General features: G+C 45.7%; 1 protein-coding gene across 1 annotated transcript; it reads left to right on the forward strand.

Moving 5' to 3' along the window:
• The first annotated feature begins 7868 nt into the window (after nt 1–7868).
• Nucleotides 7869–9665, forward strand: LOC136452249 (3-ketoacyl-CoA synthase 6-like). The gene has a single exon (XM_066452864.1). It carries the CDS (start codon nt 7920–7922, stop codon nt 9399–9401), a length of 1482 nt encoding a protein of 493 aa, XP_066308961.1. The 5' UTR covers nt 7869–7919; the 3' UTR covers nt 9402–9665.
• Nucleotides 9666–17689: the final 8024 nt, after the last annotated feature.

Consider the following 17689-nt stretch of genomic DNA (forward strand, 5'->3'; position numbering starts at 1 on the left):
AACGGCTGGCAGCGTGCATGTGAGCTCAACGTGGGTGGCCATCTTCCGGCTTCAAGACGAAATTAAGCAGCTACAGTAGCTCTAGACCGTGCTTCTTACGAACGGTACTGGAGCACCCAATGCAATAACGACGAGCGACAGTTGTGACTTGTCCCAACGAAACGCGTCAACAGCGCATGCAGGACCCTGCCGGGGGACATCGCCACTGTAGAATAGCACTTCACTGTCGGTCTCATCACTGTGGAAATTATGAGAACCAACAGTGTTGACTTTTCACTGTCGGTTCTTTACTCCGAAAACCATAAATTGATTTAGGATATGACCAAACCGACAGTGATGACAACTATCACTACCGGTTTGTGTCTCTAACCGGCAGTGGCTTGATGGCCACATATCACTGTCGGTTCTATCCATGAACCGATGGTGATAAGCCTATAGCACAAAAAGGCTGCAGTCGTCCTCTCCTTCCTCCTTTCTTCCATCCCAAGAACAGAGGCGCGCGTTTGAGCTCTTCCCTCTATTGTTGCGTCTGCTCTTCATCACGAAGCTAGCACTTGGATTTTGAAGAATGGCTGGATTTTTTTGCTTTAAGGTTAGTAACAAACATCCACTCCTTTGATTTTGTTGCTTAATTAGCTTCGTTTTGATGGCTACATTGTTTAATTCTCATTCTAGTTCTTTCTCCATTCTAGAGAGCACTTTTCCAATTGAACATTTGTGCAAGGCTCAAATTATGGTGAATCCATCGTCCAAAAGGTTGGTGTCTATGAACATATTTAAATTCCTAGTTAATTATTCCATGGTGGTCAAGATCATCAATATTAGTATGTTATGCTATAATTAGTTCTTAGAAGTAGAGTAGATTCTTTTATAATTTGTTGAGAAAATTAATCTATGTGTCACGTAACAATGTATTGTTTGGAGCTACATTGTTGTTTATGATCATGTCTCTAATTTTAGATTTATTTTTAAAATTAGTGTCTCCATTTTTATGTGGCATGGAATAGAATAATTGTTCTTCATTATTGTGCAATATTTTTTTATGGGGCTGCGTTTTTCAATTTATATGGGTATTGTTTGGAGCTACATTGTAGTTCATGATCATGTCTTCAATTTTAGTTTTTTTTAAAATAAGTGTTTCCATTTTTATGTGGCATGGAGTAGAATAATTGTTCTTCATTATTGTGCAATAATTGTTTTTTTACTATGATTTTCAATTTACAGGGCCGGGGCTATTGATATGAACCCGCTAGGGTGAATCCTGATCTTTCGATGAGAGAAGGTAGATAACTCGATTTGGGGATGAAGATGACGTTCACGGTCCGACTACTACCATCCAAGGATGCTGCGCCTTAGCAACCGATACACCACCTCCAATGGCCGTCGCGATCTTGTGGAGCACGATCAACCAAACCACTAGGGTAATTCCTACAAGCAATCGAGAAACAAGCAAGAACAAGTAGAACAAGCAACTCAATTGCAAATATGGAGATGAAAACCAATCCGAACTCACAAAGTTAGGGTTCTGAATCAAGTAGAATGGATGGTCTAGTCAACACACGCGTCTACAAGGAAGCAGCAATGGCTAAACTTTTAACAAAACAAAACCTAATTGTTCTTGGTGGCGGCTAAGGGGTATATGAAGGTGGAAGGACGACCACCAGGGTATTGGGGTTGTGCTCCAACCCTAGGACACGTCCCTAATGGACCCAACTTGATACACGACCCATTGGACCAAACAAAGGTGGCGCAGCACCATTGGACAGAAAACCTCTCGGTAGTAATTTGGTCATTGCGGCCGCCTCAGAATAGATATAGACTTGATTCTAGATCCATGTGAAAATAGACTTCATAAGGATTCCATGAAGTACTTGAACGCCCCAATCCGAGTCCGTATGCGACCGTGGTGAACATCACAAGTTGGAGCTGTCCTGGAGTCCGAATCCAGCCCCAAAACGTGTTGGATTTGATCTCTTTCTTTCCTTGGACCAAAAGTGACGTGGTGTCCAGGTGGAGGACGTTGGGAATACTTGTACTTGGCCCCCAATCAACTTCTTTGGTCCTCCATGCCTTCCATGTGTCTTTAACACTCTTTTTGATCCATGTATGTGTTTCTGAAAATGACAATGAACACACATCATGGTGCAGCATCAATTCATCAAATGTATCAAATACAATCATGGTAAAGGATTGTTTCACCTGTGAATCAAAAGTTGCTAATGTGGTTGTATCCGGGCAGGAGATGTCCTCGTCAGCTATCAATTTCAATTTTCTAATAATTAATGTACAATAATGTTTTCCAAAAATGGTACTTTTGAGTTACAATTGTTGTTCATGAAGCTCGATTTCTTAATTCTTTGTAATTACTATCTCAATATTTTTTTGTGCAGAGATGGATCGAGCGTGGATGCATCTGTCCCAAACGGACAAGCGGTACATGCATTGCGTCAGCCAGTTTATCATCGATGCCAAAGCCCATGCTGGGAATGGGAACCCTGTCTTCTGCCCATGCAAAGATTACAAGAATCAAAGGAACTTTTATCAAATTGAGGCTATACGATAGCACTTGATTACCAGGGGGTTCATGCCAAACTATACGATATGGACTATGCATGGCGAGGTTGGTGTGAATGTTCCGCAGGAAAACGATGATGATGTGGACATACCTGACGTAGCCATCCACGATGCTGACGAGGAACCCGATGTCAACACGGAACCTATGGCCACAGTTAATAATGTGTTTAGGAACACACTAACTGACGACACCGAGGATAATAATGATGGCATTTCTCAGCTGCTATGTAATGTAGAGGCCAGATGTCTTAGTGAAAGACAGCTAAGAAAGCTAGAGAAAATGAGACAAGATGACAAAACACCATTGTATAAGAATTGTTCAATGAGCAAACTGGAAGCCGACATCATGCTGTTAGAGTTCAAATTGACAAACGGATTGAGCGATAAAGGCTTCGATCAGTTGTTAGGTATAATAAAGAAAATGCTCCCAAAAAATAAGCTGCCAGAAAAGACATACTTGGCCAAGCAAATGATCTGCCCCATCGGCCTCAAGGTTGAAAAATCTAGATGTGTTCCAATGATTGCTTATTGTACCATGGAGAAAAATACAAAGACTTGGACAAGTGCCCCATGTGTGAAGCTCCACGGTACAAGGAAGGGCCTTCAGACGAGGGTACCAAGACTAGAGGAGGTCCCGTAAAGATCGTTTGGTATTTCCCTATAGCTCCTTGGGTGCATAGGTTGTTTGCATGTGCAAAGTCAGCCAAGCTGTTGCGCTAGCATGGCGAAGAGTGTAAGAAAGATACAATGATGAGGCACCCCACCGATGGGCAAGACTGGAGGACTGTCAATACTATGTTCTATAAGGACATCGGTGGAGAGGTAAGGCAACTTTGGTTTGCTTTGAGCACAGATGGGATGAATCCTTTCGACCAGGTTAGAAGCAATCATAGCACCTAGCCAGTGACGCTCTATATATACAACCTTCCACCTTGGGTCTGTATGAAGCGGTTGTACATCCAGATGCCACTACTGATCCAAGGGCCAAGACAACCTAGGAATGACATCGATGTGTTTCTGGAACCAGTGATCGATGAACTAGTGGAGATGTTTGAAAAGAGTGTGCAAGATGTTTGGGACGAGTACAAAAAGGAACATGTCATGATAAAGGGAGTACTTATCGCTACAATCACCGACCTGCCAGGTCGAGGTTCGTTGTCTGGAGAGAAGACAAAAGGCTATACTGGATGTGTCGAGTGCTTGGACGACACCGATGTGGTAAATCTACCAAATAACTCAAAGATAGTTTATATGGGACATCGTAGGTTCCTACCTAAGGATCACCCTTATCGTAGGAACAGAAAAGATTTCAATGGTACTATTGAGAAACGCTTAGCTCCAAAATATCAAGACGGGCCTGCGATACTTTGAGAACTCAACAAACTGGAGGTTGTCCTTAGGAAGGGGGACAATACAGTAGCAGCGCCTGATGGGAGCATTTGGGAGAAAAAATCAGTTTTCTAGAAACTACCTTACTGGACATTTCTGAGTGTATGCCACTATCTTGATCCCATGCACATCACTAAAAACATGTGCGCTAAAATAAGGAGAACTGAGTAGGAAGAATAAGGAGAACTCATAGAAAGGGACAAATCCTCATCATCTTGGCTCTCATGGCTACGCCAAAAAGATGCCAGAATTTGAAGCATAACTTGAAAAGATGGATCGCTTGCTGAGGAAGGTGTTCAGGTTGAGACTACCCATTAGGAGCCAAGATCGATAATATACTGTATGGGGGGGAATGTACGCCACACCGAGGACGAGAGCTTTAGCTCCACAAATCCACCCATGAGTGAACTCATCTAGAGGATCTCCTAGGTAACTAAGGAGGTAAGGCAAGAGACTCACACTTCTAATAGGGAGAAAGACGTGCTCACCCAAGCACTTAGAACCAAGGAGCACCCTAGTCGCACTAGAGGAACCGGTGTTGTTCCTTGGAAACTAGCATTCCCCAAAGAATTTCACACTTATCGGAGCCACTCGAGGGGTAGAGTACAACAGGAGGCAGAGTGTTCGAGGCGACTAAAAGAGATGGAAGACAGAATGGACGCACGGACTGTGGCGACTGTTGAAGGATGAGTCCAGTAAATTTTGTTGTCCAAGGGGTCAGGAGTACCACAAAACCCTACTCCTACTGCCTTTAGCCCATAGTTGAGGGGTCGCAGTAGCTACGGATCAACCTTGCTCGACGAAGAAGATGCGAATGTGCCTCATCCGGAGGATGGCATCACTGAACCTATCAATGTCAAGTTGTACATCCGTCAGGAATGGACAAAGGACAATGTGACACTCGGTCAGGCCTGGCCTGTGAGAGATGGGACCATTAATGGCCGCCCAATTCCACAGGGGTATACTCGCGTCACCATGATAGAATACTTGATAAGAAGTATAACAAGATACACATTGAGTACTCTGCAGCGGAAGACAGGCTGAAACTTGGTCATAACAAGGGCTCTCAAGTGGCCTGGCGCAAGCGCTTCATTAAGCTAGACCACCAATTGTCCTCTGATGACGAGGACGACTACGAGTCTTCGCCCACCCGCGATGATCACTCACTATCTCCCGACAGAGATCACTCCCCTCCACATCCCTTGCCATCACCCCTGAGAAGAAAGATGTCTCCTTCTATTCCTCCTCGTCCAACTCCATCTTCATTAGCCCCGAGAAAAGAGCAGACTCCTCCTCCTCCTCCATCTTCATTGGCCCCGGGAAAATAGAATTCTCGTCGTCATCCTCCTCCTTCTCCTCCACCTCAGCCCAAAACAAGATCAAAGGCATCCTCGCGGTCGAAGAAAAGGTCCTTGGATTCGGTCGCTAATGTTCCCAAAGTGGACCAACAAAAAAACAAAAGGCCATTCAGTGGCAGCATTACAATCTTGATGAAAGAAAAATTTACAGCACACATCTCGAAGGAAGATTGTGTTAGTTTCTTCAATCTCTGTGCCTCACTGCCTCAGTGTTTGTTGAAGTCCAAATTCGAAAGGCAAACATAGAATTAGTATGCTACAATAAGAGCCAAAGAAATACACAATAAAGATTTAAGAAAGATACAGAACTACGTCGAAGATAACCCCGAATTAACCATGGAAGAGGTCGCGAACATCTATTATGATGTACAAGGGACGGGAACACCGGCAATGAAGTATGAAAGGGGCAATCTTTTGGTTCTTGATATATGCGCCAATTGCATGAATATTACATGGCTCAAGCAACAGAGACGGAGAACTTTAGTTTTGAGGTTATTATCCATTCGCCACATGTTTTTTATTATCCTGAAGAAGAGAAGTTCGATGTCTAGTGGGAGTGCTTGTTCCAGCTATACCAGAAACGCTCTCTCAATTCACAAATGTTGACGTAGTGGACTATGTAAGTACCCTACACGCACGATATTATAATTAACTACTCTCTCAAGACACAATTGTTAACTTTTGAGCACTTTCCATGATTTTATATAGGTGTGTAGCAAAATTTTACATACTAAAAAGCAAATGGGATAACATAGGCTTCTTGGACCCCTTGCGAGTTAATGAGAAAACATGTTTAGGCCTCCATGGATGTGACGTGGAAGACCTGAAAGAGAGATTGATTGTTGTTTTCGATGAATTCAAGATGAAGAACAAAACACACATACTTCTAGCCTACAACTGCGAGTATGTGTTCTCAGTTTTTAATATTATTCTTCTTTTTTCATTAAGATTATTCGATAAGATTATGTGATTGCAGCAACCATTTCGTCTTCATTTGTGTCAATCTTGCTAAAAATCTGATTGAGGTGTGGGACTTAAAGAAAAAATAATTTCATCATCTGGATGGATGCACTGGGGGCAGTGCTTAATTAGTAAGCGATCCTAATCACACATTATTTTCTAATCACACATACCGCTTTTTAATGTTTCTCCTTTTAATATTGCACAGTGTCCGAAGAAGACATATAGGTGGGACACAGGTCCCATTCAAGGTTGTCAAAATTGAGGGGAAGTACCTAAAACAGCCGGCGGGAAACAATAAATGCGGGTTTTATGTAATGTGGGCAATACTTCGCTACATCGGCGGGAAATAAAAAAAGCAGATAAGTGGGTGTGTATAATCCCCATTTCATTTATGTCTGTTAATAATTCAACAAAATGATTTTCGGACTCCTCTTTGGATATCATCTTTTTTGAAAGACAGTGTAAGAAATATAACCACGAAAGGTTGTTAGACATGTAGATCGTCGCACTGCAATCGGAGATGGCAAAATTCATCTTAGCCGAGGTATTGAAAAAAATAGAGTATTTTTTATTGCATAATCCGTGAAGTTCAAGGATCAGTATTGCCCAGATCAGCTCACTAGATTATTGTAAGAAGTCCGAGAAGCTTGCTTCATCTTATCGAATAATTTCTTTTTTTTATTTTGAGGGATCGAGATCTTGATAAGAACATTTGAACCGCGTAACATTTGTAATGTTTAATATTGATGAACCTATCGTCTACGTAGTGTATATAAAGCGAAATCCGATTCCACGAAAAAATATAAATTAAAATAAATTATAAAACAATAAAATACGAACGGGTAACAAACCGGCAGTGATGACCAAGATGGCACTACCAGCTTGAGCCACAAACTGGCAGCATTGGCTTAGCCATCACTGTCGGGTCTTGTCACAAATCGACAGTGCTGGTTACGACAACACTGCCGGCTAAAAACACAAACCGACAGTAATGTTCAAGGTTACACTGCCGGGTGGTCTCATGAACCGACAGTGTTGGTGGAACTGAACTCTGTCGGGTTGTGTAAAGAACTGGCAGTGAAGTTGAAGAACATTTCCGGTTTATAGGAACCGACAGTGATAGCTAACCCTCATCATTGTCAGTATGGTTGTGCCAGTTCAAAATCTGATAGTGATGGGGTGTTTTAATCCGGCATGAAGTGTTATTCTGTATTGTAGTACGTACGGAGTATGGAACAGTCATCACAAAAGAATGAAGGCTGTGTTCTTTGTAGATCTACACGTAACAGACAAACAGCAGCTACTTGAACACGCACGCAATCTTTACCAGTGAAATGAATCATTCATCATCAAACGAGAACAGTGGCCCATACGGTTTTCTCTGTTTATGCTTGAGCAGTTGAGCGGCGGCGGTTTAAGGCAAATCACGTGACACTGCTACTTTACATCTGAGTTTTGTTACTCCGTAGTATAGTATACGCACGTAGTTGAATTGTAATTTGAGACCGAACCGTCCAGCCATCCAAACTCCCTGCAATATTAATGCCCTCGATCGAGCCCTCGAAATAAAGGTAGCAGCTTCCATCTTCACTCTCACTCACTCTCACATACACCAAACCTGACTTAGCCACCACCATGCATAGACGCATGACAATGGCCAAGCTCCTCAACCTCAAGACTTGGTACCAGCTCTTTGTGGACAATTTCCTCGCCATGGTGGCGGTGGCATTTGTAGCTGCCGCGCTCCGGCGGGCATGGCCAGTCAGCATCGACGATCTCGCCGGCAGCCTACGCGCCGTGCCGCCGGTCCGCATCCTCACGGCGGTCATCCTGATTGCTGGCGTGGCACAGCTGAGGCGCCTGCACCGGCCGCGGGACGTGTACCTCGTGGAGTACGGCTGCTTCCGCCCCAAGCCCTGCTTCCGGGCGCCGTTCGCCACGTGCCTGGAGCACGCCCACTACCTGCCGTACCAGGTCGACCCGGAGAGCGTCAGCTTCTCAATCCGGCTGCTCGAGCGCTCGGGGATCGGCGAAGAGACGTGCCTGCCCAACTCCTACCACTACATGCCCCCGGACCGCAGCCTTGAGGCGGCCCGGGAGGAGACCCAGGATGTCATCTTCTCCGCCGTGGACGAGGTGTTCGCCAGGACGAGCGTGAGGCCCGAGGAGATCGACGTGCTCATTGTCAACTGCAGCATCTTCACGCCCACGCCGGTGTTCGTCGACATGGTCGTCAACAGGTACAAGCTGCGTCCGGACGTGCAGAGCCTGAACCTGTCCGGGATGGGCTGCGGCGCGGGGCTCGTCAACATCGGCCTGGCCAGGCACCTCCTCCAGGTGGCGCCGCCGGGCACGCACGTCCTGACCGTGTCCACGGAGATCCTCTCGTCGCAGTACTACATCGGCAGCGAGCGCGCGATGCTGCTACCCAACTGCCTCTTCCGCATGGGCGCCGCCGCCACGATCCTCTCCAACTTGCCCGAGCGCGCGCGGTTCAGGCTCGGCCGCGTCGTCCGCAGGATGACCGCCGCACGGGACGCCGACTACCACTGCATATTCCAGGAGGAAGATGGCAAGGGCATCCTCGGCGTCCGTCTCTCCAAGGACCTCACCACCACCGCCGGCCAGGCGCTCAAGAGGAACATCATGGCCTTCGGGCCCCTCGTCCTGCCGGTCTCGGAGCAGCTCCTGGTGGCGCTGTCGCTTCTCAAGCGGAAGCTCCTCAGCTGCTGGGGCGCCAAGGTGAGGCTGTACCGCCCGGACTTCCACACGGCGTTCGAGCACTTCTGCATCCACGCCGGCGGGCGTGGGGTCATCGACGAGGTGCAGCGCGGCCTCGGCCTCTCCGACGAGGACGTGGAGGCCTCGCGGATGACGCTACACCGGTTCGGGAACACGTCGAGCAGTTCGGTGCTGTACGAGCTGGCCTACATCGAGGCCAAGGGCTGCATGAGGAAGGGAGACCGCGTGTGGATGATCTCCTTCGGCTCCGGCTTCAATTGCAGCAGCGTCAAGTGGGAGTGCCTCAAGGCCGCCATCGACTCCGACGGGCCGTGGGCCGACTGCATCCACCGCTACCCGGTGCAGCTCCCCGAAGTCGCCCTGCAGGACATCTGATCAAACGTTGTCCTGGGGTCTGCGGCATGCATGCTGCATCACGTTGGACATGCACCACTGGTCCACTGCACATGCTAATGGTAACGTCCTCGATGGCTCCATAGCATGTATGGCGCATTTCGGATGGTTTCCATCATCGATGTCCTTAGTACCGTATATGTACGTGTCTACGTGTCCTGATGTGTATGATCGATTCTCTTGGAAATAATGTACCGGGTCAGTGTTTGTTACCGCTGCACTTATATCAAAAGTTATTTGTGGCAACATCTTTAAGCTTATTTGTGAGCTCCTCCGTGAGCATTTTGTTTTTCTTATTGTTGTTCGCGTACCCAGTTTGTAACTCGTCTATGCACGAACTGGCCAGATGGGGTGGCACGGGCGGACCCCAAACCAGCGCCCCCAACCACCTTCTCTCACCCTCCCCCGCCGCCGGAGCAGGGCGCTGGCATGGCCGCGCGGGTTGCCAGGAAGGCGGCAGCGGGGCACTCCTTTGCGATAGCGTGATAGATGTGGTGGAAGGCGGAGCCACTGTTTGGGGCGCGGCAAGGTCGCCAGGTGACGGCGGCGGCTGTAGCATTCCGGGGTGGCTCCTTGCCCTAGTACACAGATCCGGTGGTCCCATGGCCGGATCTGTCGGTCCCAGGTCCAGCGGGCCCCGGGAGACGGCTACAGCGGCGGCGGAGGCGGCAGGTCCAGACCAGTAGGAGACGGCGGCCTCCCTCTCCCGCGGTGGCGCAGAGGCATGGGCGCCCCTCGGCGTGGCTGCGCGAGGGCGCCCATGGCCATCCCGGTTCATGGCGCGGTGGCGCGTGTGCAGGTGGTCTACGGACTGCGGTCGTCATCCTGGCGGCTCGCTCCGTGCCGCTGCCGATGTCACGGCCACCACGAACAACACAACAGATTTGGTGATGGCATCGACGACAAACAATCTTGGTCTTTGGCGGAAGTTATGGAGATGGCGTCCCTGACACGCACATGGATTGTTGAGCACCTTCGGAGTGTTTTGCTGAGGTTGGCGACTTTAGGTTGGCTGCGGTTAAATTTGACCGGCGCCGCGGTGATTGGCCACGCATGCCAGTGGCCTATTGTCGCGGCTGCGACAACTTGCAAAAGGCAACTCTCGGCAGTCAAGCACTGGCACAGTGTTTCGGCGTCCTCTGTGTGGTGCCGGAGGTCTGTCTTGGCCCTTGTAGCAACATGGTGCGGTGACCCGAGGTGTTTCAGTGCTTGGCGAGCTGGCAGCGGCTGAGGCTGGCGCCACAACGATGAATCACACATGCCGGTGACTCATTTGGTGTGGCTGCGACTCGCTTCGGTTACAACCTTGCTTTTAGGCTTATGGTTTGAGATGGGGGCATTGGGAGAAGTCCTTGCTCGGCTATGCTGATGCTGATAATGACGACGCCTGTGGACATAACGACGCCTGTGGACGTCATTTACCTCGTTGGAGGCATTGTCGTATGCCCTCTTCCTCATTCCGGCCTCTACCTCAGGGTTCTTTTTCTGGTTGAAAAACCTGTGCCAATTTTCGGTTGGTGTTGACGGCGTCTGCGGACGTTGTTTCCTCCTTGGAGGCATCGCTAAGTGAACCCCTGTAGTTGTTGCTACAATTTGTATGGTATCTCTGTGTTGCGGTGGTCTGTCGTGTCTTTGCTAAGGTCATGTGCTGGTTCTTGTTGGCGATGTTGTAAAGGGTTTTGTTTGTTTACTTTTATATGTACTTGTGTACTCCTTTTTTAATATATGGATCGGCAGTTTAGCCTGCCGGCTTCTCTTAAAAAAACGAGCTGGCCAGATTTGGCACTGGTTGGGAACCAGGCTTGTCTCAAACGTGGATAGATGGTCTCCCGGATTGTGTAAACATTTGTGTGGCTCGCGATTTAGCAGAGCACAGGTCCAGTAATATATGGCCATAGAGCCAAAGCTTGACTAAAAAAAAGTTGTTTGTGGCAACGTGTACTAGAGTGCCTGGAACCCTACCGTTTGCTTTCTCCTCGCCTCTCGATCAATTTCTATGTGGTTTCAGCTTTCAGCACAAAGTTAAGAAAATTAAGGCCACGATTGGCATGGCTTCTTCACGGGCTACAGAGCCGTTTGAAGCCGTTTTATGTCAAAAAGGGGTAAAACAAAATGGCTTAACATAAGAAGCCCCTTAAATCATGCTATAAGCGTAGGAATTGGCTGACTGAGCCTGGAAACGGACGCGATCATGGTGTAGCAAGCTATAGAGGCAGACCTATACTCACACTCGTTTGTAGCAGGTCTGCTGGAGAAATTGAAGTCCCTAGTGGAATCAAATTTGTTAGGTTTTCAGTGTGTCTTTGGACCGTGAAGTTGTAATAGAGCCCCTCACATGCTGGCTACCCTAGGTTTGTGTTATGTGCGATGTTCCAGAGAACATTCTTCAGCAAATGTGAATTGAATACACCCAGTAAAAAAATCATGCTATCACTGTGGCATAAAGTGGGATGGAGTCAAAATAGTGGCTTCATCTTGTCCTGATGAGCCCTGTATGGGGTTCTCTAAGAGCAAGTTTTAAGGAGCTTAACATATAGAGATATTTTGCCAAACAATTTACCAAAACGACTTTAGCTCCACTGATAGAGCCATTCATAGAGCTCAACCAAAAAATGGCTTCACTGGTGAAGTGGAGTAGTACCAAACGAGGCTTACTCCCTCCATTATTCCTTACATATTTACACTTGGTCACAAATCAAGCTTCTCTAGCTTTGATCAAATGTTATAAAAAATACACCAATATCTACAACAAATTAATTTAATTAATTATATTCTCCACTGAATATGTTCTTGTTGATGCATTTCATTGAACTTGAACATGTTAATATATTCTTCATGGTCAAAACTAAAGAAATTTGAGTTAGAACAATAACCTACAATTTGACATAGAGTAGCTCACTACCACAAATTTGTCAATTGGTTACCTTCATCGATCTTGACGCAAGCTTATTTCATTTACCCACTAGTTGACTCATTTTTTCCACTAAATCTTTTGTTAGAAAATATTGGGTAAGGCCATTTTGAGCAGTGATTTTGTTGGGGTTTTATTTGTGCTTATTCAGTCAGTCTCCAATTTGAGAGGATTAAAGGGGATTGAGAGTGAGGGGGATTCAATCCTCTAGAAGTCAAAATCCTCTATTTGGGCCTTAGCAAAAATAATAACATCATATAGTATTTACAAGGAGAGAGGTGAGCACAGTTTCGTCATGATGAAACTAGGCATATACGCTTACCAAGACTTTGGAAATAAAAGGAAACCACGCCTTCAGCTGGTTCATCTTCACTCATTTGCTTGTTGGCTTTTGCCATCTCCGGCCAAAATCCGGGGCTCTTGCACTACCAAAAACTCGATGCACGGCCTGGTGCCTACGGGCCATGTCCCATGTGTTTGGTTTGGGATGAGAAGGGATGGGTTGAACCCAACCCTGTTTTCTGGGATAGGTTGAACCTATTTTTTGTTTGGTTTGAGGATTGGGTGATTGGGTCCATCCCAATTTTTCTGTTTGGTTTGAGAATTGGGTTGGATGAGATTGTCTCTCTGCCACGTGAGACCCAAATGTCATTCTCTGCACCTTTCTTCTCCCTTCCCATCCTCAATCCTTTGTCCTGTGAGGTGCTGCCGCAGCTGCTCCCCAAAAATTGAAGCTCCCACGTGCCCAAGCACACTAGCACACAGGTCCGCTTCTTGCTCCATGCCACTGCTACTGCTGCAGCACTCGTGCTGTGAGGGGCTTGAAAGCATCTAGGCCCCTAGTTGGGTTTCGGTGATTAATGACGACACGAGATTACTGTGACTAACGTGTGTTTTGTAGAGGCAACTTGAGTTAGATCATGGTAATGATGATTGTTTGGGCGATTATGGTTTTCATGCCCCTATCGATGGAAATCGTTTTGGTTTTCAAAGGTTGGACGACAAGGTTAAGGACGGACTAGTTCTAAGTGTCGTTTGGCATTGAAGAGACACTTATATTAGTTTAGGACTTTGTTTTTTATTTGGCCATACTATTAAGGGGGTATGAACTAATAGCTTGACCTAGGTGAGTCTAATGGGTTGGTGTGGTGGACACTTGTTAAACTTAGCACTATGTAGCTCAGGAATAGCCAAAAGATAAATTGGAGTTAACCTCATTCACAAAGGATTTTGAATTGAAAGTGAATGGAGGGTCAAATGTTGACCAGACGTTGTTTTAGTGATGACTGGACTCACAGGTGTTGTGTCCGGTCAGTGTTCAGTGCGCACAGCAGAAGCCGAGGAGCGACCAGATGCAGCACAGTGATTAGAATCGAACGTGCATCTAGTCATATCTGTAGCAGTAGGGCCTCACTATTAGGGAGGACCGGACGCTAAATAGTAAACGACCGGACACCGAGTTTGTAGCGTTAGGTCAACATCAGAGAGGGTCTAGAGACCAAAATTCCTGACCGGACGCGTATGGTGGAAGTTGACCGGACGCTGGCCAATGTCAGGTCACTCCAACAGCCTTCCCTGACAAGCTGACACCACATAGCCGTTGGCTACTGATCGAACATGTCCGGTCACTTCGATCAGTGCGTCCGGTCACCACGAAACTGCTGAGTTGGACAATAATGGTTATGTTTTATAGTGGGGAGTATATATACTTCTCCTACTCATCCAACTTAGCGATCTTGCCCATTTGTTCAGCTGAGAAATACCTTTGGAGTGCAAGGGAGAGCAAGAGCCTAGTGGGGTGATCGAGAATTGATAATCCAATATTAAGGACCTCATTAGTGCGTGTGCATCCACCTTTCTCATTAGGCTTGTCTTGGTCAAGTGAGAGTTTGTGCTTGTTACTCTTGGTGAGTGCCATCAGCTAGATGGCTCGGTGGTGATTGGAAGCTTGGTGATCATCCAGCCGAGCTTGTGGATGATCCAAGTCATGGTGTGGGCGGTTGTGGGCGATTCACCGAGACGGAGTGTCAAAGAATTAGCCCGTAGAGAGCACTTTATCCTTGCACAGATCAAGGGTGAGCTACACCCTTGTGCGGGTGCTCCAACGAGGACTAGTGGAGAATGGCGACTCTCCGATACCTTAGAAAAACATCGTCGCGTTCCTCTCCTTTTCTTTACTTTGAGCATTTACATTTGAGCAATTCAATTCATGACTTTACGTTCTTAGAATGTTCATGCTAGAGTAGGATTGGAACCTAGGGTACAAAAGTTTTATGTGGTAGAACAATAGAAATACTTCTAGGCACAAGAGGGTGAAATGGGCTAAGTGTACGACTTAATTATTGAAAGAAATTTAGAATTAGTCCAATTCACCCCCCCTCTTGGGTATGTTGATCCTTTCAATTGGTATCAAACCCTCATGCTCCTTAAATTAGGCTTAACCGCCTAGAGCAAGATGTCCCACGGGGATGGACCCCCTCCTATCTTTGAGGGAGATAATTTTTCTTATTGGAAAATTCACATGGAGGCGTACCTAGAGGCTTTAGATGTTGGAGTGTTTAGAGCCGCCTCACAAGGCTTCCCAAAACCTAAGGATCCTGCCAACCTTCAAGGTGATGAGGTTCACTATGAGAAGTGGGATGCAAAGGTTGGAAAAACCCTTTTTAGAGGCCTTTGCAAGGATGCCTTTAACCATGTGTAAAACCACAAAGATGCCCATTCACTTGGTCAGACATTTGTGCGCTCCATGAGGGAACCAAGAGTGAGCGTGAGTAAGGCTATCACCTTGTGATGAAGAAGCTTAATTCATTTGAAATGCTTCCTAGTGAAAGTGCTAATGAAATGTATTCATGCTTGAATGTTCTTGTAGAGGAGGTCAATGGGCTAGGACTCACTCAAATACAACCATCCGATGTTGTGAGAAAAATCTTGAGTGTCCTCCCTATTGACAAGTATGGGCATATTGTGATGGTGCTTCATCAAGGTGATCTTTCTACCGCTATACCAACTCAAATATTGGGGAAGATCAATGCACATGAGATGTACATGCACATCACTCCATAAGATGGCTCTTCTTCCACCAAGAAGAAAGATTTGGCATTCAAGGCTAGACAAGAGAAGAGGGGCAAAGCAAAGGTTGATCATGATAGCTCTAGTGATGATGAGATTGATGATGCAAGCCTTGCTCTCATGGTGAGAAGAACCGCCAAGATGCTCAAGAAGCTAAACAAGAATGGTGTCAAGTTTGATGGCAAGAAGAAGAAATTTTTCACTAATAGTAGAAGGAAGCCCTTCTCCAAAATGGATTGCTATAATTGTGGAGATCTTGGTCATCTAGCTCATCAATGCCCCAAACCCAAGAAAGACTAGTACAAGAAGAAGTACAAGTGAAAGAAAGATGACTCAAGTGATGATTATGATGAGAAGAAGAAGAACAAGCCATACAAGAAGAAGGATGGTAAGAAAAAGGAATTTCACAAGAAGAAGAAGAATGGCAAGACCTATATTGTTGGTGATTGGCTCATGGACATCGAATCATCATGTGGCTCATTCGATGATGAAAGTAAAAATGAGAAGGAGAAGGTGGCCACTCTTGTGATTGGTTCCACACTATCTCCACCAACACCGTCATCATCATCCTCTACACCTATGCCTCATGGCCAAGGGTGAATGAAAGGTACAAAATGATGATGATAGTAGTGGTGATGACAATTCTAGTGATGATGAGAATGGTAGTGATAGTGATGAAGAATTTGAATCACCTTATTATGATGATCTTGTCAAATTATTAAACCAATACACTAAAATCATTCGAAAGACAAGAGCTAAAAATGAGAAGCTAGAACTTGAGAATGACTCACTCTTAGCAAAGTATGACATAGCCAAAAAAGCTAATGATGAGCTTAGAGAAGAGAATAAAATTGTGTCATCCAAACTCAAGGAGCTCAAAACCTCTAAAAGAGAGCTTAGAGAAAAATATGATAAACTTAAGGGGATACACAATGAGCTCACCACTAGTTACAACTTGCTAAAAGAAGAGTACACCAATCCCAAGATTAATCATGATAATCTTGTTCTTTCTCATGCGTTATTGTCCAATGAGTCGCATGATGCTACTAACAATATTGTTAAGATTGATATGGCTACATCATGTGATGACTTGATTGTTGAGAGCATTGAGCAAAGTTCTAGTAGCAAAGGCAAGAAAGTGGTTAAATCCAACAACTATGATGATTATGTCAAGCTCAAGAATGAAAATGAAAAGCTCAAGAAAGATCTTGAAATGCTATCAACCACCAACACAATTGTGATAGAGAATCTTGACAATAATCATGATATGGCTCTTGAGAATGAGATGCTTAGAGAAGAGAACAAGAGACTCAGGATGGAGAAGAATCATGATGAACTTAGAGAAGAAAACAAGAAACTCAAGTTGGAGAAAGAGCATGATGAAGATGGATATAAGTGGTATTGGGTTCTTGGCAAATCAAGAAAAGAAAGTTTAGGCTCAACATCAACAACAATACAAGTCAAAGCCTAAGCCAAAGAGATGCTTTGAGTGTGGACAAGAAGGTCACTTTGCTCATGAGTGTGAAACTCCACCACCACAACCCTTGCCCAAGCATGCTAGACCCTTTGCCTTCAATGCTCACTATATGCTTAGAAAATATTCTAGTGGAAAGATGAAAGTCATGTTCTTAGGTCCACCCAACAAGAATAGGCCTAAGCAAATTTGGGTTGCTAAGTCACTAGTTGAGAAAGTCAAGGGCCCTCATCAAGTTTGGGTCCCTAAACAACAAGCTTGATCTCTTGTGTGTGTAGGTGAACTACAAGATCGGTGGAAGTCATTGGGTTATTGATAGTGGTTGCACTCAACATATGACTGGTGATCCTCATATGTTCACCTCACTAGATGAAGAAGTAGATGGTCAAGAAAGGATTACATTTGGTGACAATTCAAAGGGCAAAGTACAAGGGTTGGGCAAAGTTGTGATATCAACTGATCACTCAATATCAAATGTGGTATATGTTGCTTCATTGAGCTTCAACTTGATATCCGTTGGTCAATTGTGTGATCTTGGCTTTCAATGTTTGTTCACCGAGAAGGAAGTGGTTGTGTCAAAGAAAGATGATGATCAAGTTATATTAAAGAGCTTTAGATACAACAACCTATAACTAGTGGACTTCACCTCTGAAGATGCAAACTTGAAGACATGCTTATTCACCAAAACATCACTTGGGTGGCTTTGGCATAGAAGACTTGCACATGTTGGAATGAGTTCACTCAAGAAGTTAATGAAAAATGAATTGGTGAGAGGCTTGAAGGATGTGAAATTTGAGAAGGACAAGCTTGGTAGTT

The sequence above is a fragment of the Miscanthus floridulus genome, chromosome 5, assembly GCF_019320115.1.
Source record: "Miscanthus floridulus cultivar M001 chromosome 5, ASM1932011v1, whole genome shotgun sequence".
Taxonomy (NCBI): domain Eukaryota; kingdom Viridiplantae; phylum Streptophyta; class Magnoliopsida; order Poales; family Poaceae; genus Miscanthus; species Miscanthus floridulus.